Source organism: Cyanistes caeruleus, chromosome Z (genome assembly GCF_971803275.1).
Source record: "Cyanistes caeruleus chromosome Z, bCyaCae1.hap1.1, whole genome shotgun sequence".
NCBI classification, from domain to species: Eukaryota; Metazoa; Chordata; class Aves; order Passeriformes; family Paridae; genus Cyanistes; species Cyanistes caeruleus.
Window position 1 is genome coordinate 57211549 of NC_141732.1, and position 26602 is coordinate 57238150.

General features: G+C 42.5%; 1 protein-coding gene across 8 annotated transcripts in view; it reads left to right on the forward strand.

The window, feature by feature from the left end:
- The first annotated feature begins 9953 nt into the window (after positions 1–9953).
- IQGAP2 (IQ motif containing GTPase activating protein 2) overlaps positions 9954–26602 on the forward strand; it is a 124970-nt gene continuing 108321 nt past the window's right edge. For 3 of the 8 annotated variants that reach the window (XM_086869185.1, XM_086869189.1, XM_086869187.1), the window contains exon 1: positions 10041–10101. In XM_086869185.1, the coding sequence (XP_086725311.1) occupies positions 10056–10101 (46 nt within the window). In that variant the 5' untranslated portion in view covers positions 10041–10055. Of the gene's footprint in view, positions 10102–26602 lie in introns of all 8 variants that reach the window. The other 5 variants (XM_086869188.1, XM_086869186.1, XM_086869190.1 and 2 more) reach the window with 5 other exon arrangements.

Below are 26602 nucleotides of genomic sequence, written 5' to 3' on the forward strand. Positions count from 1 at the left end.
ACAGAGATAAGAAATATTGGCTGAACATTCCTGATAGGCTTTCCTAAAAATATTAAGCGGAACTGAAAGTCATACCATTCTGTATATTTTCTGGTCACCATACGTAAACTTCCACAATATACAAGTTAATGCACCCTTTCTGCAGATGCATTTCACACCGTGTTGCTTGTGGCTCTCACCCCAAACCTAGCTGATCTGATTAGGACTTCAGTAACGATCTGAGTACACACAGCTATAGCAGACAGGAGTCGAACGTACTAATTAGCTTGGGAAGAAAAAATGCCTGACTGAACTACATTTGGAAACTCCCACACTATTCAACCCAGACAATGTTTCCAGCTGTGAAAATAGAAAGACAAACCAGTGTCAGCCTTATCAGTTCTTGAGTAAATTCCACAATCCTTCAGAAAAGCCAGACTGTCGCACTTCTAGTCACAGAATGACAAATTGTCAAAGTATTCCTCAAACACACTGTTAGGAGCTGGAAAAGTAGGTATTTAAGAATCCTTAGCTGCAAGAATGAAGTGTGAAATGCCTGCAGCAAAACCTTAAAATGTTGCTTGGATATCCAGATAATTTGGCTGAATTCTGAGCAAATACAGTCTAGGCTACAGATATGATCTTTATTCTCTGTCCAAATAGCACTTTAATTTAAAAGCTTCATGATCATGTAGAATAACAGTTTTTTGCCAATGATTACAATAGATCTGAAATGTGAATTTTACAACGGCTAGTTTATAATGCATTTAACTTCATTCTGTGCCCACACAGAATGCAGACCACTTAACCCCAGGACTTTCAGGGTGTACGCAATTTTAAATAAAAACATCCTTTGCTTTGCAGTTAGACTGGAATTTACAGAGAATAAGGAGAAATCAGGTAAAACTAAGAGTACTCCACCTTCACAAGAGTGCTGAAAGTGAAGTCACAAGTGGAATCTTGTATTTGCTGTATCATTTACTTTTGGTTGGCTGTCCCTGCACACGCACCCCATGGGTTCCCTTGCAAACTCCAGGTTTTGCCAACAGTGTTGCAGCATGGGTGTTAGAACCAGGCTATCTGAAAGGCATCCTACCTGGTGTGTAAGATTACATACCAGTTAGGGTATTTTTTCCCAGGTTTCTTTCCCATCCAACAGGTCTGAGAACTGTTGTCTGACTATGTTTCCCCAACCCTCCTATTCAGTCCATAAGGACTTACAGAAATAACTGTTTTATAGTGTTCAGTATAATTATATGAAAAGGAAGCTCAGGCTGCTCGAGAGTAATTGCCCATCAGCTCAATTCTCAGTATGCAGGAGGAGTTTGACGATGTCCCTTCAGTCTTCAGCTAAAATCAGAGGGTTTAAAATTTAAACATAAAAAAAAAAGAAAAAAAGAAAGAAAAAAGAAAAAAATAAAAAAGGTTTTAAAAAGTGCCACAACTGTCAGTAAAGATGTTGACATAGAATAAAGGAATACTAAGATGTTGATGTGCTTTTGGGTTACAGTAATATTGCTATTGCAGTGATAGTGTGAACTCTAACTCTGTCTATGGTAGGGCTGCCATACTGTGTTTTGTGATATACAGAATATGAAATTATTGACGACAAGGATACAGGGTCAAATGGAGCCCAGTTTCCAGGGTAAAACTCTGGACTTTGCATGCCAAAAACATATCAGAACTATTGACTGATCATAAACCAAAAGGAAAAACAGAGGGGTGAGAGCACACGTACGTTTAAGAAGCCATCTGTAATTTACAACGTTACTTTGCATTGTTACTGTTACACAAATGTTGCAACCAAGGAAAACTACCTGTTCAGGATGATGCAGGATCTTTCCTTAGTGACTGCATTAACACTGACCATGTTCAGGGACCATATTTTACTGTCAGCAGTACGGTTATGGAAAACAAACTGGTCCACACTGAAACAGTGCAATCGCCAAACTGACCTACAGGTGGAGCAGGAAAAATAACTAATGAAAGGAGCTGGAAAGACCTTATTAACAAAGTTCCCAGAGTTCCAGCTGTCGCTGCTCAGCAGCAGACCGAGATCCTTCCCTCACCCAGGCACACACACCTTGTGAGATGTGTGAGCAGTGTCCTCATCCAGGGATCAGCTCATCTCTGACCTGCGTTTTGGTGGAACAAGTCGTGAGTGGAGGCAGATTTGGGCCTCTCTGCAAGCAGTGCTGCCATACCCCAAGGAGCCAGTGCCAGGATGCCAATGCTCCCCAACCTGCAGAAGATGCTGGTTAACTTTTAGCTGCTCATTTTTCACATGCTCATTTTAATGCTACAGACACAACTGATTTGGAATCTGGTTATCTGAGGAATACCTGTTTTCCTTTCAGAAAACAACAAAGACACTTCCAGGAGTATAATTCAAAAGGAAACCATTTTGATTTAAATAAGAGGAGGCTGCTGACACTCTGTTCTCTGTGAAGGGTCCTGGAAGTTGGGATTAGGTCTCCTGGCTGAGCCTCCTGGAGCCTGAATTTGTCAGTCCTTTAGACATGTTCTTCATTTTTTACACTAATGTGAATAATGAGGAGCTTTTCAAAAGGCTGGAGCTGTGCCAGTGGAAAAGTGATGGAAATAAGAAGACCAGAATTAATCTAGTGGAAATCCATGGGAGTTCAGCCTGTGCTTTATCTGTGGGGCAACTGTTGGCAGGCAAGAAGTAGTTGTAGGGTTGCTGTAGCTGTCACTCAGTATGCTGTAAATGCAAAGCTCCTAATGCTGCGCCTCAAGAGTAATAAATAAATAAAACATTAATGAGTGAATAATGCATAGACTTTTAGTGGAGTGGAAACATTGCTAGGCACATGCAATCACAAAGAAGCACACAGATGCTGTGTTACAAAACCAAAAAAAAAGCCAGTCCAAAACCCATAAAAATCCACCCTCCCCCCGCATCCCCCCCAGAAAAAGAAACACTGAGACCACTTATATCTTGTGGATAACATGTGAGGAAATCAAGATCTTTGTTTTGTTAAATGCAGCTCTATGGATGCTGCAAGAAAACAGGCAGGGAGCACAGTGCCTGTGTGAAACTAGTTCTCACTCAGGCCTGAGAAATCATAAGAAGGAATCCAGACAGTCCTTGGAGAAGGACAACAACCTCTGCAGGTATTGCTTGGATCCTTGTTATTTACTTGCACGAAAACAGTCAAGGTGTGTAGTTCCTAATGTCCAATGATGGTGATGCATTTGTTTAATGGCCAGTGAGAGTTTTACTCAGAACTATCTATAAAAGAAGAAGGAATAATAAAACTAGCTCACTTGTGACATTCAGCTAGAGAATCTATGTTGTACCGCCTCGCAGTTCCTCATGTAGTGCAACACAGCTCGGTAAAGGATGCTTTTTTCCTAAGTCTGTGAGCTGCAGCCGGCCACAGATGTTCCCTGCTTTCAAACAGTTCTGAATTCATTTTTATGGTTATTCATTATGTCTAGACAAGGAGGGTCACTCCACTCCGAAGTACTCTGTTAAATGAATAAATATTTATTCCAACAGGCAAATGGAGAAAGCTCTTCTCTGTCAGGGTGCTGGCAGAAAGATTTCCACCTCTGTCTTGCTAAACGCATGCAACTTTTGCAGGAACCAGGGCATTTGTCCAAGACATTTTGAACAAATACTTCTTTTTAAAAAAAACCTGTTCAAGCAGAGAAACTGGTTTCTTTGATACCTTGACAGACAAGATTTAACAACGTCTTGCCCAGATGGGGAAAGCAGAGGGAGCCCTCACCTGACAGGAAAGGGCACATAAAAGTACACCTTCAAAATGCACCTTAAGTAATGTTAGATGCATGACATTTAGGCAATTAGAAGTAGACACAACAAGCTATGACATAATTCGGTATTCCCACTCCACTACTGCTTCTCACTTTCAGCACAGGACATATCACTCCAGCATCTTTTGCACTTAAGTACATTTTTGGGAGCTGAGCTGGCTTCTGAAAAAGAAAACCACAGCTGTTGGGCAGCAATAAGGAACATTAAGCCAGGTTAGTCCCATAGACTGAGATAGTTGTGTGACCCTACAGACAGACCTGTGAGCACAACCATGTCAGCATGAGCAGCGTTTCTCCAGTTTGCAATGTGCAGTCTAGGACCTGGGAAGAATCACTGAGGAATCACAATATTGCTTTCTCCAGTATGTCAGTGTCTGAAATAAAAATCCTTGCAATTACTATTAAACTGCAAGCCACGGGGTGTTGATGACAAAAATGCTAGAGCGTATACTGCTATTCATATTTCCAGGACTGTATTTGCTAGTTTTCCCTCAAAATGTGAGGTCTAAAATGGTTATTTTCCTCAGAACAGCTGAGGTGTGGGTGCTTAAACACGTTCTTACTTTGGCAGCTGGAGGTTTAAGGCAAACAATATAAGGCTTGCAAGTGCAGAAACAAGACGGATTTCTGACACTGAAGTAATTTCTCTAACCATTTTCTTTTTCAGGTGCCAGTGCTATACAAATACACCCTTTTACACACATTTAATGTAACACTTTACCCTTTAACATGCCTTTTAATACACATCTTCTGGTTTCTTTCTCTACAAATTGGGTGAAAGTTACTCACATGCTTGTTTCTTGTCCATCCCACAAACTGCTTCTTTTGCTTTTAAAAAAAGAGTTTTCAATTTTATCAAATCAGAATATAATTTGGTTTCTTTTCTTTATATTGATGCCAAACAGAGCTCAGTTAGGCATATTTCCAACTACCTTGCCTTACCCTAGCAATCATTACCAAACCTGAGAAATGTGTTCCTCTAAGTATTGAGGTTTGGTGTTTAGTGTTGCCTCCAACCATATGCCAGGACAGTTCATAAGTTAAAATCACTTCCTCAGTTGGAAGGAATCATTGCTGCTGAGAGAGAAAAGCACTTCAGCTCTTTTGTTACAGGTCTCCATTTAACTTGCCATTCGGTTCGCCACTATATTTTGAATTTGTAAAATCTCACACTTCTTTAGGAACCTTTGACTGACATAGCTCCAGTCTAGCCTGAGATTAACATACCTTTTTAATTAAAAAAAATTAATTTTTTTTGTGCTGTGACCACAGGCCCTCACTTAATGGAAAGGAAGAGCTGAGAAGAGAAGGAGGGAAGCAAGGGCTAAGTGGCACCATCGCCTTTCCCCTCTACTGTCTCCCCACCGACACAGGCTGTGTTTTCTCCAGGATCCCTGTGGCCAGTTGTGTGATGACTTAATTGTTTACTTACCTCATGATAATAAATAATGCATAAGAAGAATACTGTGCTGAGGGGGAGGCAGTAATCCAGTACAATTCCCAGAGCTGATCCCTTTCCCTGCAGAGGCAGCTGCTTCAAGGCCCACAGCAGACCATAGAGGCAGCGGCACTGGGGACACTTCCTGATTTTGTGTTCCCTAACATAGCCTTGAGCGCCTCTTGACCTTTGAGTTGAATTCATAAACACAGCAGCAGTTGTGGCCTTTTCTCTGCAATGTATGCAAAATTGTTAGTCTAGGTTCACCTGGCGCTCCCGCTAGTCGTATCCTTGTCAGCACAGGGCGACACCAGCTCTGCCACCCTGCCCCTAGGAGTCACCAGCACTTCGGTCCCCGGCGGTGTCCAGCAGGGCTGAGGGACCTCTCCCACCACCCCGAGGCACTGGGAGTCCGCTCAGGGTGGGACCTCCCCGAGCACAGGGAGAATAAAGGGCAGCAAGACATTTTGGGTTACGACACACTGCCGTCGGGTCTGCACAAGCACTGTGTGGCACGTCCAGATTAAGTTTGTCAGCCTTTAATTAGCTGTAAGAAGGAAACAATTGAAAAGGTCCTTGAGGTAGCTGGGAGCCTGCCTGGAGCTAATCTTCTTCCGTATTGTGCTGCAGAGATTCAGGCTGACCTGCCCAGGGAGCAGCTCCCCACTCACCAGGGTGATCTCTCCAGCCCGGGCTTTCTCTCCTGCAAAAATAAAAAGGATATGGACTTTCTCTGCAATAACTAATAGGAAATAATTAAAAAAAAAGCAAAACCAAAAAAAACCCAAAAAAAAACCCCACCAAAAACAAAACCCAACCGACCAAGAAAAACCCAAACCAAACAAAAAACCCCAAACAAATCAAAACCAAAGCCACCGGACAAAACCTCTTTTAAATTAACAAGTGCAGTTTTCCTTTCTATAGGACAAATGCAGCCGGCCAAGGAGTTATTATTTAACAATAAATTCAGGTGTTGTCATAGGAAAAGTGACATTAATGCCTCTGTTTCCAACAAAAAGCCTAGTGTCTCTAATTACCTGCATGTACTTGCGTCACTGCTACATAAGCCACCCAAGAATTTCAAATATCAATATCCTTCACCATATAAAATCTCTCTGTACACAACAGGACTGTCAGGAAACATGAGGTAGCAGAGGTCTCTGCAGTTTTTTGATCCAAGTACGGGAAAATGATACGTACGAAGGGTACATTTTCATCCTCCCCTCTTTCAGCTTATTTCCCTTTTTAGATCAGGAGCAGACCAGAGCTGCCTCTGAACACACAGTTCTTGTATTTAAACACAGACTATTCATTCCTAGCTGGCTCTCACATTCCGTCCCTACTGGGGCACAGTGTCCCTACACAGGTAGGTGTGGAAGTTGGAGCTGGATTGTTAGTGTGAATGCAGTGGGGAGCATGTTATCCACAGTACAGTGTCCTTGATAATATAGTGAGGACATTGATCTTAAGCTCCATTAAAGGACCCAGAGTATGAACAGGAAATGTTCACATTCAAACATTTACTCTAGATAGCTGACTACACTGATTTCTTTAGTGCATGCTTTTTTGTAGCATATAGAAGTACAGTGTTTGTGTATGCTCATAAAAAAAGAAAGTAGTGTCCATAGTCTTAGCTCTGGTGTGGGTTGCCTAAAATCTATGGCTGACTTTAAAGCTTCTACTGACCTTAGGTTCCCATAAGAAAGTGGGAAAATGCAGTCTTTTTTGCAGGGAACCTTTCCAGCCAGTCACAGCTGCAGTAGGACTTGGGAAGGGCAAGAAGGAGGAAGACAAGGAGGGAGGTGCAGAGGGGCTGTTTCTCCACCCCACACAGAGCACCCAGCAGTTTACCGGGGCAGGCTGCAACTTCTCTGCCTGGTTCCTGCCAGAGATGTTTAAATCTTCATACCACAAACAGCTGATGGAATTTGCCTTTAAACTCGGAAAAGTAGGGATTAACAAACCTAATGAAGAATGTCATGAGCAAGCCTGGGTGACTGCTGCTTGTTACTCCAATATTCTTTTACCTGTCTCAGTTCCCACTGAGAGCAGTTGGTTTCTGTCATGCCTGTTGTTCTGCAAGCATTACAGAGGTTACTGCTGCCAAAAAACTATTCTCACTTCTCCCTACCCTGGCCTTTCATTTCTTACCCTGGTCTGCCCCCTGCTCTAAGCTGGCACTTGAATGCAAGAGGCAGCTGTGTGAAAGCAACAAATTAAATTTCTTAGGACTGCTGTCCTAGGAAATAACCCTACTAAGAGAAAGAAGTTATTTTTCAGTCTGCAACAACTAGCTAAGTCCCCATGCCACGACAAAAATGCTGGTGCAACCAACCTAGAGCAAGGACATCCATGAGCAGGAGGAGGAGGGTGGGGACACATTGCAGGCACAGAGGCTGAGAGACGGGGATGAACAATTTCTCAGCAAAGGTGTCAATATACGTGTGCATGACACCATGTCTATACATCCCCTTGTCTTTCCAGCAGGTAGGCGAATAAGAAAACTCACCAGAGACTGGCAATATCACACAGAGATCCTCTGGGGCTCTGGCAGATTGTTCCTTCAGGACAGAGACCCCTCTGTCAAAGTATCAAACCACACCCATACAACCTGAAGACTAGGCCAAGCATTTCATTGAGAAAGAAGTGTTGTCATTTGAAACATGATGTAGTTGTGTCAAAATGAAACTTTACAGGGGGAAAAGGCCAGAAAAGATATTTTTAAGAAAACTTTGAAGTATCTTTCTTTAACTAAAGAATAAAAGAGATGGAGAAAGTGTTATACAGTACATTCTTGACTTAGGCTGTAGCAATGTAAAAGGCTGTCATTTAAAGCAAATACAAGATTTTCAATGAATTTTTTAAATTGTGGAAGCAAATTTATTCTTTTCCATGTTGGGTTTGATCACCAACTTCCTTTTCTAAGAGAAGAAGCAAGTAAATGGGTGTTTGTTTAAAACTCAAGAAAGCATTCAGAAAGCCAAGTGCAGGCTTGGCTCTACTGGTGCTTGCATCACACACCCCTGTTGTAAGTCATCCTCCCTGATCTCTGGAGATGGGAGGGAAAGGGAGCAGAGAAAATCAAAAGTACCTCAAGAAAAATAACAATGTGTTGTTTTTCTCCTGTACCTTGTCAGTCTTTTCTTCCTGAATAAACCATGTCTTAAGTACTATGAGGAGTGTCTTTCCCCACCTCAGTGAGCTGTGACCAGAACAGCCAGAGATGAGCAAAAAGTGAAACAAAGTCCTCACAAACTACAGACATCCTCAAACGTGTGGAAAACCGTGGAGAAGACTCTGTAGATCCAGCAGTGTTTTATTTTGAAGCACAAATGACTGCAATCTTCCAGACAACCTGCAAACACACGTAAAGAGTCAGCTGGTACCTGTCACTAGAATACAAGCGTGCTCAGGTGCGTTGTGTCCCACAGGCAGCCTGTGGCTGTGCACAGACATTACCTCAATCCTGTCTTCCATAAAACTTCATGGTAAGGGGTTAGCAGTTGTCAAGAGGATATAGTCCTGCCCTGTAATGCACCTCCACTTGAGAAAGCTCTGTCTCTGACCATCTTCAAGTGCATTTCATAATGACCTGGAGCCTGTGGCCACAAAATGTGCATCACTGATTCATGGATTTGCTGCTCAGCTGTCCAAAATCAGGACAGGGACACCCTGGAGAGGAGTGCCAAATGGAGGAATGTGCTTAGCTCCCTCACAAAACCCCTTAGAAAGGAGCACCAACATGGGACAGGTCCAAACAAGTATCCAACTCCAAAGGTGCCCTGAAGATTATGGTGGTGGCTTTGTGCTTTGGCAGAAATACTGCTTGTGGGGAGTGAGAATTTTTCAAAAGAGTAAAACTACAGGAGGGAGTCTTAGACACGGTTCTTCACCTCTGTTCAGAGTCTGGTCTGACAGAACACCATAGGGGAGTCTCCTTGGCCTTCTACCCTGTGGAATTTGGTTTATTTGAACTGTTTGGTGATTTGGGGTGGTGTTTTTTGGTTTGCTTCCCCTTTTTTCAGAGGGTTTGTATGGATTGCTGGTTTGGTGTTCTTTTCTGCATATGGGAGGGAAGGGTTTCTTCTTTTTGATTTTTGGTTTTGGGACTGTTATTGTACCTTTTGTTTTGTTTCACTTTTCTTGTTTGTTTCATTTGCTGTTTGTTTTGCTAGTGCTTGGGGGGAAGTGGATTTAGTTTCTTCCACTTTATTTTTTGGTTTTCTGGTTGGATTTTTTAATTTGCTTTTGGGGTTTTGTTTGGTTCTCTTTTCTTTTTTTTTTTTCTTTGGGGATTTGCTTCTGGTTGTCTTCTGCATTGTTATTTGTTGTTGTTTGTTTGTTTATTTGTTTATTTTTGTGTTTTTAGGGGGTTTTGGGTTGATTTTTTTTTTTTCTTTACTTTCGGTCTTGAATTTTGGGTGGGTTTTTTTTGTTGTTGTTTTTTGTTGGTCCATAGGTTGAGGTGGAGGGGGGGGGGGAGATTTTTTTGTGTTTGTTTGTTTTGCCTTGTTTTCCTTTGCTTTCCCTTTTTCTTTTTCTGCTTTCTTCCCTGGAGCTTTGGCCGCGTTCCTTTTTTCCTTTTTTTTTTTTTTTTTTTTTTTTTCCCCCCTCTCTCTTCCCCCCCCCCCGCCTCCATCTCTCGCTTTCTTTCTCCCCTTTTCCTGGTGTTTTTGGCACTTTCCCCTCCCGCCCCGCTGGCCCCGCCGGAGCCGCCCCGGGTGGCCCCGGCCCCGCGCGGGGCGGTGGCGGCGCGGCCGCAGCAAATCAGCGGGGCCCGGGCCGCGCATAAGAAGGGCGGGCGGGGGCCGGCGCCGTCCCTCCCGGCGGCGGCAGGATGCACCATGAGGAGCTGGCGTCCCTGCAGCGGCCCCGCTACGGCTGTGAGTGGGGTCCTGGGGGGCGTTTCGAGACGTTTTCTCAGCAAATTTCCACACCCCACCCCCCCACCCTTTTGTTGTTGCGCTCCTTTGCTGCTTTCTTGGTTTAATAGTAAAAGAGCGAGTTGGAGGCGAAATAAAACCCGCCCAGCAGACTCTGCGGCAGCGCGCAGCGCTCCGGCTCCTTTGAGGTTAGCCCGCAGCCGGCTCCGGCTGGGTTTTGAACAGGTTTTCACGGGGCTGCGTTTTGTTCTGTAACTTTGTGAATGGCTTATAGCTGTAATTCCGCATTGCAGCTCGGGAGTTTTAGATTAGAGGTCCAGCTTCGGGTTTTAGAGTTGTAATTTGGTGTTACAGGTATGGGTTTGGGTTGTAACTTCGTAACTAGAGTTACGACTGTAATTTCAGGTTGTAACTCGGTAACCTTTGGATTACCACTTCGGAATTTCGGACTGTAAAATTAAACCTTTGCTTTCTAGTTTTATAACTTTGTCTTAGACCTTTGCAACTCTTAAGAACTTGGGATGAGGGGAGAGACCGTGCAGGTACTGGGTATCTCTTTTCAGAGGGGGTGTGTTTACTCCCGAAAGTATCTTTAAGAAAAACCCCTGAAGCCCTTACCTCCTCCAGCAGCTGGTCTCTCCCTCCCGTACTGTGCCGTGCTGGGATCCTGCACCTGCCTCTGATTTTTCTGGCTCCTGTGGGGCAGAGCAGCGCAAGCCCATGGCTGTGCCATTCCTACAAGAAACGCCTCTGATACTTCAGGCATTGCAAAATGGGAACGCACAAACGATTTGCAAAGTTCAAAACAGCCCTGGCATCCTGTGGTCTAATGAGCAACTTCCCAGCTCTTATCGTAGTAGCTTTGTTTAAAACCGGTTTTGAAACCTCCTTTTAGAAAGAAACACAAAACTCCTTAACAGTGTTAGGGGCCACTTCGATTCCACCTAGGGCAAGTAGAAAAAGTGGTGCTTGGCAGTAAGACCTTCGGCTTGCAGAATGCCACGCTCTTCTGAGCATTTCTACTTACTGATGACAGATTCACCCTGCTGATGCTCCCTGTTGGGGCAGTTTGTGGAACCTGTGTGTAGGTTTCATTTTTGATTTTACCCAGTAGGTGGATGAGATCCCTGTGAAGGTGTGTGTTCAGTGGTTACTGCAGGCATAGTCCGAGTGCCATGCTATTGTGTTAGCAAAGGTGAATATTTTGCTTGTGAAGCCAGTCCTCCCAGCTGCTTGTGCCATTGCACGTGTATGGGCAGTGTTCAGGTGCGCAGCATTGCGCTCCAGCCCACTTGCCTGAGATGCAGAAATGTTTGTTGTATGACCAGCAGGACTCCAGCGGCAGGGATTTTCCTGCGTACTTCTAGCCGGGCCTGGCTGGTCCTAAGATATGTGGGTCTGGACAGGTAGAAGTCAGTATGCCATGACTTCTGGTATAGCCAAAGATTAGGCTTTGACTTAAAGCAAAGGGCTCATCCTTTGAGTCTTGTTCCTGCCTGGGTGCTGAAGATGACTTACCTTAATGCCAGAGCTGCTCAGAGTATTTTAAGGATTGTAGGTCTCAATTGTTACGGGAAAGAATGACCATGTTAAGGATGCTAAATAGAGCTTTGAAGATATACTCTATCCTCTTAGTGCTTATGTTTTGCTATGGTAGTTGAGAGCATTTTGTTCTAGTTACCATGGGGACGTTCCTGTTCTGAGCTGTAGCTGCTCTTGGTGTCAGGTCTCCCTGCCCCAGGTGCACGAGTGGATGAGAGTACACTTGTCTTTTATAATGCTGCCTCCCCAATAAGGTCTGCTTGCTCGGGATCCAGTATTCATTCTGTCCTTCCCTGAGTGAGAGGCTGTGGCTGCTGTGCCACACTGCATCCACTTCTTTTTGGAATGCAATTTTTGCTGCAGGAACCTTTGAAATGACTTTCCTTTCAAGGTTCTAGGTGAAGGCTCCTTAAATATGCCAGACTGATGGCAAGATTTAAAACAAACAAAAAAATATACCAAAAAACTCCATGGAGGACTCCATACTTTAAGGAACAAGCCATAGCCTTGTCTGCAGTGACAAGTAGAGGTGTATGTTTGGGTTTTTTAGCCTGTGTCTAGAGAAATACATATGCTTTATCTGTACTGCATTTGTCTGGAATTTTGAGAAGCAAAGAGACCCAGCACCTTAAAGAAATGAAGAAAAGAAACGACTCTCTAACTAGGAAACTTACACAAGCATTATCTGGGCTTTTATGAAAGCCCATCATAATTTGTAGGTTCTCTACGTAATTAAAACTTTTGGATTACTGACAAACAGCTCCTTTTGTTGAGAATACCACATCTATGCTGGATTTCCTAAGGAGTTTAAAAAAATGTCCAAGTTAAGCTATCAAATTTCTAAGACCCTTTGCTTTAGTGGCATAGAACTTTTTTAAACATTTAACTTGACTTGGACTTTTGACTTTTGGCTTCAAGCTCCTAGCAGAGTTTGTGTATTGCTCTGAAGAATGCTGGCGTTTTACTATCATAATTTTCAGCCAGGTGCTATATAAACTGCTGCATGGTTGAGTAGCATTTAATTTTAATTACTAGAGGAGAAGGCACATGCAAATTTTGGCTGCATTTTATAGGCTGAGGGATACCATTGGGGAAAAGAACTCTCCTTGAGCATAAGAACTTGTAGCACAGTGAGTAACTGGGAAGACATATCCTTAACTTAAAAGTAGTTGTACATTTACCAGCTTTGCTGATACAGTAACACAAAGAACATCTAGAAAAAAAATCTGAGAGCCGATCATTTCCATATTTCAAGTCAGGAAATAGATGAATGAAACCAAGCAAGACAGCCCCTTTCTGTGCTGTTGCAGGATGAGGATGGTTCATGGGAAAATCAGAGCAAAATCCTAGAGCCTTCCCTCAGTCTATTAGGGTGAAAGTTTTGTGGCTTCCCAGACCACTTGTTGAAATGTGCCTCCAACTCTGCTTGCTGTCTTTAGCTTAAAAGAGATGCAGAAGAGATTTCTGTTGGTGCTCCACTGAGCCCTTCAGACAGATATTAATCTCCAGTACCAATTCAAGTGAGAACATAAAATTACAAGGAACCAAGCTTATACAGCTGAAACTGTGTTAACAGGCACGTTGCAACTGAATTTACGTAGTGGTTTCCAGTCTGGCTACAGCTGTTGCCTGCTTCATTTCTCAATCCCATCACAACCAGAAGCAGAGTTTCACAAAACAAGAGAATTTGAACTTACACTACAGCTACAACTTTTTTATAACAAAAATATTTTGCTCTGTGGAAGATTATGAAGACCAAAAAAAGGGGTAAATCTCAGATGGACCTCACAGATTAAGCATGAAGTTTTGAACATGGGAAGATAATGGTGTGTCTTTGAGAATGTTCATTTCCTGGCACTCTCAGCTCCTTTATAGCTAGATTTCCCTGGAATCTGTGAGCAAAAACAAATGTTTAATATTTTGTGAACTATCTGAATGGCTTCACTGCACTTCCAGGAATGTAGTGAAGCTACAGAGAGTAAGGCTGTGAGTATCTGGACTTCAAAAGGATTTTAGGCATTAACATGCTGGGAGTAGCTGAATTAATATATGCCCCGAGTCCTTGTCTACTGAGCTAGGTGCTCCAACATCAGCAGATGCTTCTGTTGGAGATGCAGCTAAGTCTGCACCTCTGCTACTGAGGCGGGAAAGCTAGTTTCACTGGGCATAGATGATGGGTTAACACAGGGGAAAACAGACTTTGGTATCCAGTAATAAGGGCGTTGCTTGTACTTCTGGTGCTGGCTCCCAGAATTGCTACTGTTTGGCACTAGGAATTTGGAGATGAGACATACTAGCAGTGTGAAGCTTCATGGGGGAGTGCTGCTCTGCCTGTGGAGACAAGCAGGGCAAACCTGAAGTGAAACACAGCCTACGCCTCCCTATGAAACTACACCTAGCTTCTTTGCTCAGCAGGATGTGAAAGTTTGCAAACCAGTGGCTTTTCAAAAAGCTTTTAACATAAAAAAACTGTAAATTTGTCTGCTTGTCTAGTAAGCGCAGGGAAACAACTGGCTGTTTTTAAGTCTAGAAAGGGGGAAATGTCTTCTGGTTAAAGTTCCATAGGATTTTCCTAAGTGAAAACAGATGGGATTTTAGGGCTTTTTAAAAGTCTTTAGAAACAAAAAAAAAAAAAAAACCAACAAAAAAAGTTTTTCAGTGTCCTATGCATATATATATTCTTTTGGGTGTATGCTTTCTTGTAGTAACTTTGACTTACGAGAACTCTTTTCTCCTTTTTTATTGATGGGTGTTATTTGGCAACCAAACACACTGTTTATCTCTTCCACTCTTTTTGTAGGTTGCTAATAATTAAACTGCTGAATGAGAACTCAAAAAGTTTAACTGCTTTATTTAACCAAGTGCACATAATTCACCTGGTAGGAGTGGTTCTCTGTGTGCCTTTTGTACAAAGCAGGTTCATCTCCCCTAAAGTATACTGGTAAAGAAAGGACAGAGCTAAGTTACAGCATGCTCAAAGATACTTGAATGCTGTTGAAAGAGGAAATATTAATATTGTGCTGGAAACAGGATTCATAGCATATGTGAGTGTGCTACATCAAGTCCAATTCTTGAGGCAGGGAATATGAAGCATTCAGATTTTTAGTTCTCCTCTTCTGATAAGTGGGGTTTCAGTTGCATGATTTTCTAACTCAGAGTTTGCTTGATACAGTTGCTGATTGAAGCTGACTACATTTTACTAGGAATAACCCTACAGGTAAGGCAGAAAAAAAAAATAAAAAAGAAAAAAAGAAAAAGCCTGTTAGTGACAGGCAGGACTGGTGGGTCATATTTCAGTGTGATGATAAGCAAGTGTGCCCTCCTGTGCTTGCTCCTTGCAGGAAATGATTAACCTGCTGTGTTTGCTTCACTTGTTCAGGCTGTTTCGTTGTTTTTTTGGAATGGGTATCCTTGAACTACTACTGCGTGTTGCGGAATGAAAGCACAGCTGCTGGACAGGGGAGGAGTTGTGCCCACCCTGGCCTGGGGACCATGGCTGGGGGGACAGGTGCCAGGTGCCCCCATCCTGGGGAGGGATGCCTGCTGTACATGCCTCATTTGCTGATCCTTGATAAGACAAGCTGGTATAAGAGCTGTGTCCCACACAGCTCATTCATGGGTCAGCACTTCCTGCACCTTGGCACTTGTGCTCACCTTCAGAAAACAGCAATGTCCCCTTCTGAGTGGTGCCAGCTGGGCTTTGAAGTGGTTTGCCGAACATATACTGCCTTGTTTTCACTGCTGGGAGGAGAAGGGTGCTGCTGAGTGTCTGACACAAGGACAGGGCTGTGCTAGAGACCAGCATGTTGTCCTGGCACTACTCCAGTTGAGTTTTACCTGCGGTACATGACAAGAGTGCCATGACCTGTGGTGGTGAAGGGCTCGTGGGGCAGTGTGTTGTCTGGTGGCCAACAGCCTTGCTAAGGTGGTGGGAGAGGGAGGGAATGGGATACTACTTCAGATGGTATTGCTATAAACTCTGAACAGTGAAACATTTAGCCTCTAAATACCTTTTGAAATATGTAAGCAAATAAACAGCCATTAAGAACCTGTGCTGGTGGCTGATTTCAGTTAAATTACTATTTTGTTCAAATGAATATGCACTAGCAAGAAACACTTATCCAGAGGGATTGTGTCAGTTCTTTGTTATCAGTTATTGCCCAAGTTGAGGTTGTCCAGCTATAAATTCTTCAGGAATCAGATTCAAGGAGCACTTCAGAGCACTGACTCACAGCAGCTGGCAAACTGCTGCTAGCCCATAAAGACTTTCTGCCTGCAGGTGTGGTCCTGCCCTGTCTGCCAGCCGGGCTCCAAAGCTGTTAGAAACTACTGTCCTCATCTCGGGTGCCTATTTTGGCCTGCATAGATCAGACTAAGCAGTCTGTGGCTTCTGCTAAAGTGAGTGTCAAAGGATGTGGTCTCTGCCAGACCTCTCTAGTGGACTCTTACCTGCTTCTTTGAAAGCACAGTAAAAGTTTTTATGGCATCTAGTAAAGTGTTTAAAACAACTCTTACCAGGCTTCAAGCTGTGTAGAAGAATTTGTATTCATGCATGCTATTAACTGTCTGTTCCTCCTGAAATTAATAATAACTTCCTGCTTGATTTATAGAACTGTTCTATAAACTGATTATATCTGTGGGATTAGAGCCTCCTTTTCTGAGAGGAGAGCACAGGTTAATCTAGAGGCAGCTGGAATGGGAAATGCCCAGACTCTGTACAGAAGTGTGCTTTACTAAGGCAGCTGCTTTTCTGCAGGGTTGTAGGGTTGAAGTAAATGTTTCACTTGTGTTTTAAGAGTGTTGTTTCAAAGATGTTTTGAGGAATCATAGATGAGTACTGGGGCTACCTGTGCCTAATATTCTGGCTGGGGTATTGGAAACAAGGCAAAAAACCCTTGAACTAATCAAGGACACAATTTTTTTAGGAACATGATCCTGTTTCTAGGGTCAACATCACTGATAAGATGTTGTTTTTAACTGGTGTTATCTGCAATGGGATCCCATCTCCTGCTTTGCTCCAGACTGCTGCAACTGGTGAGGTTTTTCAGCAGTCTGAACTTGTCTTCAGGTGCTCTGTCATGCTGCTGAGGACAGCTTCACCTCTTGCCAGCACGGATACCCAATCTGTCAGGAAGCTAATCTCTCCTAGCAGAGCTGATTTGCATTGCTGGATTTGCAGTCACTTCTGGTCTGTGTAAGGGGTGACTGCAGGTCTCACAGCTTCGCTTGCTGGCTGAGGGAGGATTTTCTGGCCAGGTGGGACTTTGGCAGTCAGAATTTAGAGGTGTTAAAATTGCCCTGGAACCACACCCTGAAATTGTGGTTTTGAGTGTACTTTCAGTCAACTCTGCTGGTGGAAGAAGTGACCTTGACTCCTCCTATGGAATCGCTTTATATGGGAACAGGTCCCCCGTCTGGAGTGCAGCGTGAGCCTACAGGCAGGTCTGCCAGCATGATGGAGTAGGGATGAGCACCAACACCTGGAATAATGGCAGATCATGTTGAAGTTGTGCTACTGCTGCACATAGAGATCTGGAAAGTGTGCATGTGGTGGGACAGGAAAACGTGCAAGCAGAACTCAGAGGTGGACTGGGGCACACAGGAAGGAGCATCTCTTGCATCGCCCTGGTGTCCCCAGCTGCCTCTGCTGTGGTGCTGCTGACACCCTTGTCTGCCTGAAATGGCTGGGGCTGCTTTCAGCTCTCTGTTGCCCAGGGAGTTTTGAATTGCAGAAATATTTTTGGAGTAATCTTGTCTTTAGTGCTGTAATTCCACAAATCTATGCCAGTAAAAGGCATGGCAGTGTTTGTCAGGCAATGCTGCAGTGTTAAGAAAATTTGAAGAAACTGTGTTGTAGACTACTCAAGCAAGACAGAAATTATTATTTTTCTTTTTTTTTACACACACTGGCATTCTAGATGCTTTTTCAACCTTTTTTTTGTAGCTGATAAAATTGCCCTTGACTCAGAACTGTGGGGATGAGATGTAACTTGTGGTATGTGCTGCCTGTTTCTGGGATTTTTAGCTTTTTCAGGATCAACTGATTTATCCAAGCTATAATTGACTGGATGGCCTATATTCAATGGTAAACAATTCTAAAATTCTGTATCTTCTCAATACAGTATAGCAGAACAAATATCAGCACGGCTAGATTGTGGTCTAACTGAAAAGGAACGTGAAAGACTCCTGGGTGTAGAGCAGGGATTATATTTGGAGAAATCTGGGGAAAAGCTTTTACAGAGGAAAAATGTCAGCTATTTGGAAAAGAGGCACACAGTAAACATGATTTCACTACATCTAACCCAAGAAGTTGCTTTGAATACTGGTTTTCAGGCCACAGCAGAGCACAGATTTCTTCACTGTGATTAGTGGAGGCTGGGAAAAGAACCAGCCTTGGCCTGGCATTCGAAGCTGCATGGCAGTAGATTATTGAAGGTGGTTAGACAAATTACCTTAAAGGACTGGATGTGACTATCTGCTGGTTTATATCACCTCTGACTGTGGAAGTGATGTTTAACAAATGGGTGAGAGTACTCCAGAAAATACACAGCTTTTTTATCACTTGTGAAGCCAGCCCCTTGTGCTCCAACTGATATCTACACACAGAAAATGAGAAGTAAGATCACATGGTTTTGCTGAAGATTACACAGATATGAGCTGTCCTAGAACAAAATGAATCAACTTTCTTAGTACTGTGGTTAGTAACAGGCAAACAAGGGCTGGTGTTTCCTATAACACTGAACCATGGCAATAACACTTAGTAGTTTCCTCTTTTTTCGAGGTGGGGGGTGGGGTGGAGGGGAGGTTTGTTTTGTTTCGTTGTTGTCACACTCAAAAAAATTAAGTGGCTTCATAAATGTTTGCAGAAGTTTCTGATAAATGCAGAGGTGGATTTCTGTAATGTTCATCTGTATTCTTTTACCTGAAACTGTCAGGAAGGTGCTGACTGGTAGGCTGTTTCTGTCTAGAATGCAAATGTTGCTCGTGGACAAGCCTGTTTGGACCTCCCCAAAAGGACAAAGAAATGAAAAGTTAAGAATTTTGGGTTCCTATAGCAGTAGTAGAAGTTGTCTCCAGTAGCTTCTCAGGCACATTTCAGATGCAAATTTACTTGTGATTAAGTTTTTTTTAATACAATTTCCTGAAGTTATAAAGTATAGACTTTCTTGAAAATTGACCATTTGTGTGAAAACTGTTACAAATTAGGTAGAAGGTGTTTCACATGTGCTCATGCTTCACAGTCTTTTGTGTGGAGGCCAAGAAGAGGAGGAATACTTGTGATGAGCAAGGCTTGTTGTGACAGTGGGTCTATACAGAAATAGTTACTCTGTGGAATGGGAATGGTAAAAACTCACCTGGGCTGATGGGAGTAGCTATATTTTATATGCTCCCTCTACCAGTAGTAAATGCCTTATTATAAGGAAGCTGTCCATAGAGTGTGAGCTGGAAACCAGGGCAAAACTTGGATGAAGAACTGTTACAACCTGGGAAAAAGTCTTGCTTTTTGTGAAGAAGCTCTTTAAGAAAGGAAACAAACTGCAGCTATACAAAAGATAATAAAATTCTGTGCCCAGCCCTTATGTGTGCAAATTTCTTTTTTGGATAGGGACTTCAAAAATTGCAAACACATAACTTAGTTTGGTGTTAAGTTTATGTATATTGCTTGTACTGTTGTTGCCATAACAGTGATTAAATGCTAGTTATGCTTCCTTTATTTTGGTGGTCTTAATATTGCTGTTTTAAGGAAAATACTTGTTTTGGGGTGTTTACATAATGCTTCTGATATGCTCCTGATATTTTTTTGCACAATTGATATAAAGCATTATCACTGTGATACTGTCATTAGAGGAAATGTGCTCAAGGTAACAAGGAGACTGTCCTCAGGTCAGTACTTGCTCCATTAACCCAGAAATTGCTTTGGGTTATACAGCAGACATAAGCAAATAACCCGAAAAATTAAGTTATTCATAATGCTGCAGACAAAGTCTCTCTCAGGTTAGAGGAAATTTAGTAGAACAAATACTAATAGTTGGAAACTTGTGAGTGCATGGTTTGGATAAAAAAATTATCTTTTGGGTGCAGCTGTCAAAGCCTTGTCCTGGAAATGGCTTAGTGATAAGCTAGGAACAACATCTAGCTTGCTCTGTACTGATTTTGCAGTGATATGTGCAGTGGTAGATGTGTCATTGTCACTCAGAACAGCTTCAAGTTTCAGTAAATATGTACTGGATGTACTGACTTAAAAGGTCAAGATTTGTCTGCTCTTTTTAAACCTTGCTCAAAGGTCTGTTATTCAAGGCTCAAACATTTTGTGATTTCGTTCTCTCCTATGGTTTTAACACCCGATGATGAAGGAAAAATTAATTCGTATTACTGGGTATGTATGCAAATGAGAAATAAGGGTCAGAGTTGTCCAAAAGTGCCGTGGGCAAGTGCCCTACAAGCAGTGTCTGCCCGCTGTGCAGTGTGCTCCTGAAGTGACCTACCTGAGAGCCCTGGCAGAGGGGTACCCTGGAGCCAGCAATATCAGCTCCAGTACTTCTGTAAACACTTGATTATTGTAGAGTGAAGGCAGCAAGCAGGCCTCAAGTGATAAGTGAGGTCACTGCCACCTGACACTGCCCCTGAACTGAGTACCCACACAGGTACAAGTGCGCTTGCCTTCCTCTTGCAAGAATTTATCATCTCACCCGTGAAGCAGGAATGAAGAAGGTGCATCTCCATTCACTGGGCCTTTTTGCCTCTGTGTGGACCAGTGCACTCAGCTAAACCAAGAGGTTTTGGAGTGAGATTCTAGCTTGTGAGCCTGATATTGTGCCTCCACCCTTTATTCTGTGTGTGGTTCCTGCTTGTGCAGGGCCATATCATCTATAGAAATAGCTATTGAATGCACAGCAGTTTTGAGACTTGTTCAACAAGCAGGTCAGCTGCCTTCCCAGGGAAGACAGGAATGCTGGAGGGAGGACAGGAACTGCCATGGCTTTGTTCTTCTCTGCCTTTGGATGCCCGAGGGTCCTGCTCATCACCTAAACTTACCATATCTATATATAAGTATTATGCAACATAAAGCAATTTTTTATGTTCTTGTGATTTTGAAGCCATTTTTGTATTTTAATTGCTCAATGTCATTGTCAGGTCTATAGCTGAAACTAAATTTTCAGTTCTATTATCCCTAACGCACAAGTTGTTTCTCCCCCCCACTAAGACTAAACAAAAAAATAAATCCATTGTGCCTGTAAGTAAAAGAATGAGTTACAAACTTTGAAGATATTGTGACTGTAATAATTATTTGGGAATGAAAACCCAGGCAGGCAGAGGCAGATGTGCTCTAGCAGTTAAACCTCATGGTATATATTCACATGCTTATTTTTGTATCTTGAAGGAAAAATGTACTGCAACATTTCAGGTGTTTTCTGGAGCTCCTTTCAGAAAGTGGGAAAAGTGAGCAGATGGTTTATTCAGATGTTGGTAGAAGGACCCTGCAACAGACTGGCTGTGAAAGAACCAGAAGATGATGAGTTGTCAAAGGAAGAATAAAGACCAGATGTCAAGGCTGAGGGTTTCTACACTGCAGTCTTTCTCATGGTGATTTTCAATTTACTCAGTGATTAACTGGTGCTCTTGCTCTGTGGCTTTTCCTAGACAGATGTTTCAGTCCTCTGGAGTCGAATGGTTAGACAAATTACCTTAAAGGACTGGAGTGTAGACCAAGAGCTCTACACTCTGAGTTAGTGACCCAGACACTGCTTTCTTCACAGATTCTCTTTTATTCCAGAATTCCTGCCTGTCATCCTTATTTTCTGTTCTTTATGCTACACCTTACCACATTTCTTTTGGTTGGTTACAGTACTGAGCATTTGGTTAATAGGAAGCTTTCTGGTTTCAGCCCTCCAATGATCTGAATATTGAATCCATTTGATAACTCTTTCCTCCCAAACTTCCTTCAGGAGGTCTGAGTTGCTCATCCCTTCCCCTCTCTTTCACTTCCCCGTCCTTGTCTTTCTCTTTTCTTGCATTCAAGTGTAGCCTTCCCTAAGCAGCCTCTGGGTAGTAGAGGTCTGCTACAAATGTATTTATGAATCACTCTTCTGGCCTCAAGTTGTAACACAGATAATTTTCAAAACAGAAATTGAACAAGGTCCTCACTTACCCGGAAAACCTGTGCAGCATTTGCAGGGCATGATCTTAATTATCTACTGTTTAAATGGCTATCTGTATTTGAATTTCTACCAAGGAATAACAATAAAAGCAGAAAACCTTTGTGTTATTCTCTTCTTTGTGGACCTCAAGTAGTTTGCCTTTGGCGGAGCATCAGTAGCTCTTGTCAAGCATGCCTACTTTCCTCAGTCCCTGGGGTCCCTCTTTGCCACAAGTAAGCCTGGTGCTTTATTCTGGCCCTGTGTGCTGGCTGAGGTGTCTTAAACAACACAATTAGGGTGTTCTTACTGTTGCTGGCTCAGAGGTTTTGCTATGCAAATAGCTAAGAGGAGTGCCACGGAGGTGTGGGTAGCAATGTGTGTGAACACACGATGGGCAGACAAGACTGCATTTGGATTTCCCACTGCCACTGTAGTGAGTTTTGTCTGTGCCCTGCCCTTTCTACTGATGGTCTCCAGCCTCACTTTCCTGTTCTTCCACTCCACTTCTGCAGTGGCTTTCTGCTCTGCCACCAATGTTGATGGGTGGGGTTGTGGCCCCAGGCTGTGGTGTGGTGTGATTGCACACAAAGACAGTTGCCTTCAGGGTTCTGCAGAAGGCTGCAGGCAGTCACCTTTCCTGTTAACTTGTGACTCTTGATTCCAACTGCTTGCATAGGGATGAACGCCTTTGAATGCCTTTTTGTTAGTATTTTTGGGTTTGGGGCTTTTTTGGTGTGATTGTCACAGCATTTTAGTGCCCACAAGTTACTTGTCCGTTTAGGTACATAAATATACATATATATACATTTGACTTATTGATAGATGTGCAATTCTCTTCCGAGAAAAATTGAAAAATTAAAGCGCCTAATACTAGAAATAAATTTTATGGCATTTTTAGGCAAAAGACTTGCATTTGTCTTCTGACTAAATCTAATTACAGGGTTGATACTGAGGCACACTACAGACACTAGCATTTTTGTGTCTTTCATAGTTGCACAGTGCATTTTATTAGCCTGGCAAGATGAAACTGTTCTTCTCATTATTTCATTTGCAGTCTACTTGTGTTAAGTTGAATTGAGGTCACAGTAGGTAAAACGTAAGGAAATGGAATCCATATGGTAAAATTATGGCTCTTTTATTTAGGATTTTAATGTATATTACTACTAAAAAGCAAACAGGTTTAAGTAATTCCTGTGAAATGAACAAAGTAAAAAGTGTATCAAAATACATAGAATTTAAATTACAAGCTCTTTATTTAAGAAAATAGGATAAAGGTGGCAAAGGAACCCTTGACACTTTACAATTTGTTTTCTCATGAGCTAATCTTAGAAGAAGGAAAGCTTGTTTGAATGCACAGTGCTGTTTTGAATGCTTCAAGTGTTCAAAAAGTAGTTGTGTTTTTTGGGGTTTTTTTTAAACTTACATAAAAATTTCATTCTTGTTGTAAACATACGTAAAACTAAATAAACCTTCCAACCAGAGGCAATACCAGTGTAACCTTCTAAAAGCTGCCTTGAAGTTTGGTCATGCTAATGTGTTTGGACTAAGCATGTGGAGATAGTATGGCCTGTAAGTAAAAGAAGTTTTTTGTAGTTGTTATTCACTGCCCCTTCAGAGTCCATGAGTCTGAGTGCTTCCTTAGACTTGTGACTTTTTTGGGAACTTAGATTGGGGGTTTATTAGTAATAGTGAGTATGAGTAAAGAGTGTTTAAAAAAAATAAAAAAGGGAGTGAAGAGTGATACAGTCAACTGTCTTAGTTGACCTAAAAGGTTAAGGTCATAGAAAGGAACTAGGGTTTTAATGGTGTTTTTTGAGCACCTGGATCTTGGGAGAACCTGTTGTGCCTTGAACTGACCAGCTAGCAAAGTATGCAAAGAAAAACAGTTACAAATTTTTTTAAGCAATTGCACCAAGTATGCAGGAGATGGTGAGACCAGCAGTTAAATGTTGGTAGAAATGGTTGAGCAACAAGCTGATACATTCCATGCTTGTAATCATAGATGGCAACACTTTCAGCTAGATGAAAATAGCTGGGTTTTCATATTCTTCCTTCAATTCCATTACTTTTTCTCCTTGTTCTTCCAAACGTACTGAAGAATTATAATGAAGTTAAGCTAAAATGAAACATTATTTTTCTGCACAGGGTTAAATGACCCTACTAGGGAAGAGATGCCCATTCTCTAGTATCACCATACAGCAAGGTAACACCAGAACTACTTGGTATTTTTTAGTGTTTACCTCTACTAAAGTCCCATGTGGTGGTACTGTAGAAAGTGAGATGTTTAAAAGCAGAATACAGGATATGTATACCTATCGGCAGAAGATTGAATACTAAACTTCCTGGCAGCATGTAGTCACTTGCTCAATGCCCAAGCCATCTTGTGTCTGTGGTTAAATGAGACTTTTTCTGAACTTTGTGGGGATGGAAGTATCTTGAGACATGTCTGAGGAGTCCTACAGACTTTTGCCAGTGTCTGGCTGAAATGAAGTGGTTTTGACACTTGGCTCCAGGAGCATGAAATGTGGTTGCTGTTGCATCACTGTCCCCTTGTATGATAGTCCCAAGGCCCATGTATTGCAATAGTGCTCAGTATCCGTAAATGGATGTGGCTGGCCTTGTGGTGGCAGATACATAAGACTGAAATAAGATCTTTATCAAGGAAATGGGAGGAGGAGCAGGAGGACTGGGGAAAGTAAATGCACAGGAATGAGGCTCTCTGGGAAAGCTCAGGGGAAAGACTGGTTTTAGCATACATTTTTAATTTTACATCAGGATGTCTGTTACTGGATGTCTGTGTTCAACTCTCCCATGCTAATGGTGCATGTTTGCTTTCCCTGTTTGTGCAGTGTCTGGCAGTGAGACACAGTCCAGAACAGTGGCCCTGGAGATCCGGTGTGACACACAATTTGTGAGAGAGGATAATATCTATCTGCTGGCCAGAAGATACATTTGTAGTTTTGTTTGAAAATATGAGCTTGCATGCTTTGACAATGAAATAACTAGATTAGGAGAGATATAGCCATTTTTAAGAGAGAGAATAATTCAGTGTTGGAAACATTTGAAAAATTATGTATTGAAGACCCCCACTCTTTAATTAAGTGTTTTAGTCTACTCTCTCATGTGAATCTGCCCTCCAAGTTCACAGCTGTTGGAGGTTTTTTAGTGCTTGCAGTGTCTGCCTTTGTTTAGAGCCCTTCCTTGGAGCAAATGTTCAGGGAATGGACTGAATACCCCTAACTAAAGACAGAAAAAGGTTCAGGCCATCTGGTCTCATTGCTGTGACACACATGCCAGTTGCTTTCAATAGTGCTTTTTGACAGAAGTAGTCTATAGAAAGCTGTTTTCATCAGAGCCTTACATTTTTTGTCCAAAGATAAACAACTTCCAGAATAACAATAGACCTGTATGTACAAAGTACCTTAATACCAGAACACCTGTAGTAGGTGTTTGGTGCTGTAAAGCCATTTTTTCATAGTAGCCTGTTGAATTATCTCTGTTCACATAGTTATGGTTGACACAGTTGACTGCATATTTAATCAACTGCTACATTAGATACCTGCAAGCTGATATTGGGAGTGGAAGCTTGGGGGGGTAAACTCCATCTGCTTGTGGCTTTGAGGGGTGCTTTTCTAATATCTGTACATGTATCTTTTCCCTGTATTTTGCAGCTTCATGGCAGTGCTCTGAGCTCCTGTTGTGTTGCAATGAGGACAGCTCAGGGTGCAGTGAGCCTGCCTCAGAGCATTGCCAACTCCTGCTCCATGTACAGGGCTCGGCTGGTGCTGTGTTGGTGCAGTGGACAGCATAAGAAACGCCAAACTAGGAGCAATCATGGAGTTGAACTGTCCAAGGCAGGTACACATGGTGTGCTAGGTACCTGAGAGATCAAATTTTACTAGGAATAAAAAGAAAGCACAAGAGATTAATTTATTGGCCTCTTTCAAACCAGAGCAAGATTGCTGTATGTTCTCATATAACGTAAGGTTTTAAGTCACTGTGACCATCTAAAATGCAGCTAGCTTCCTCTTGAAATTGCAGCACTGAATTGTGATGACAAACACTTAAGGTCCTCACAGCACAGGGAGACATAAATGGGATGCTGTCTAGAGCGTGTTGTACTGGGCTCATATATGACTGGGACTAGCTATGGCCAGCAAACTGTCATTCAGAAGTTTTTGTGCAAGAAAGGCTCCCTAGCCTTTGGTTTTGTTATAGAATGTCTCTGTTAAGTACTTTTGACTGTACTAATACTGGACAGGGGGTATGAGCTGGGGAGGAGGAGGCAGGAAGGTGTCAGGGGGAGGTTTACAGAATTTGCAGAACTTCTTGCCAGTGGACTGAAACGCTGCCTTGCTTACTGTGTGGCTCAGACAGCAGACAGCTGAGACTGCCAGCTATGGTTTAGCTAATGTTTAATTCAAATACTCGAGTGAAAAACTTTTATCCCAGCATTTTACAGTATTTATTCCTGTATCTTTCTTCCCCCTTGCCCGCCACCTTGACTTTACAAACTCTGTTCTATCACCATAAGAGGATTTTGTTCTCTCCATCATCTGTTATGTCTTGTCCATTGAAATTCCCTGTTGTGGTGCCAAAAGAGCTCTCTTCCTCATTGCTCACGTCTTGTGTTTCATGGGAAAAAGTCTCTAGTGGCAGGAAATTGAGGGGGATTGGCCCTGGGAAATAAAAGCTTCTGTTCCTTTCTTTGCCTTCTTCAGTGTAAGAAGTCCTTTGGTATGTCTGTGGCAAATGCCTTATTAAAGAGTCTGCCTGCTAAAGGCAGCCACGTGCTGTTCTTGAACTGCTGCAGGTAGTCA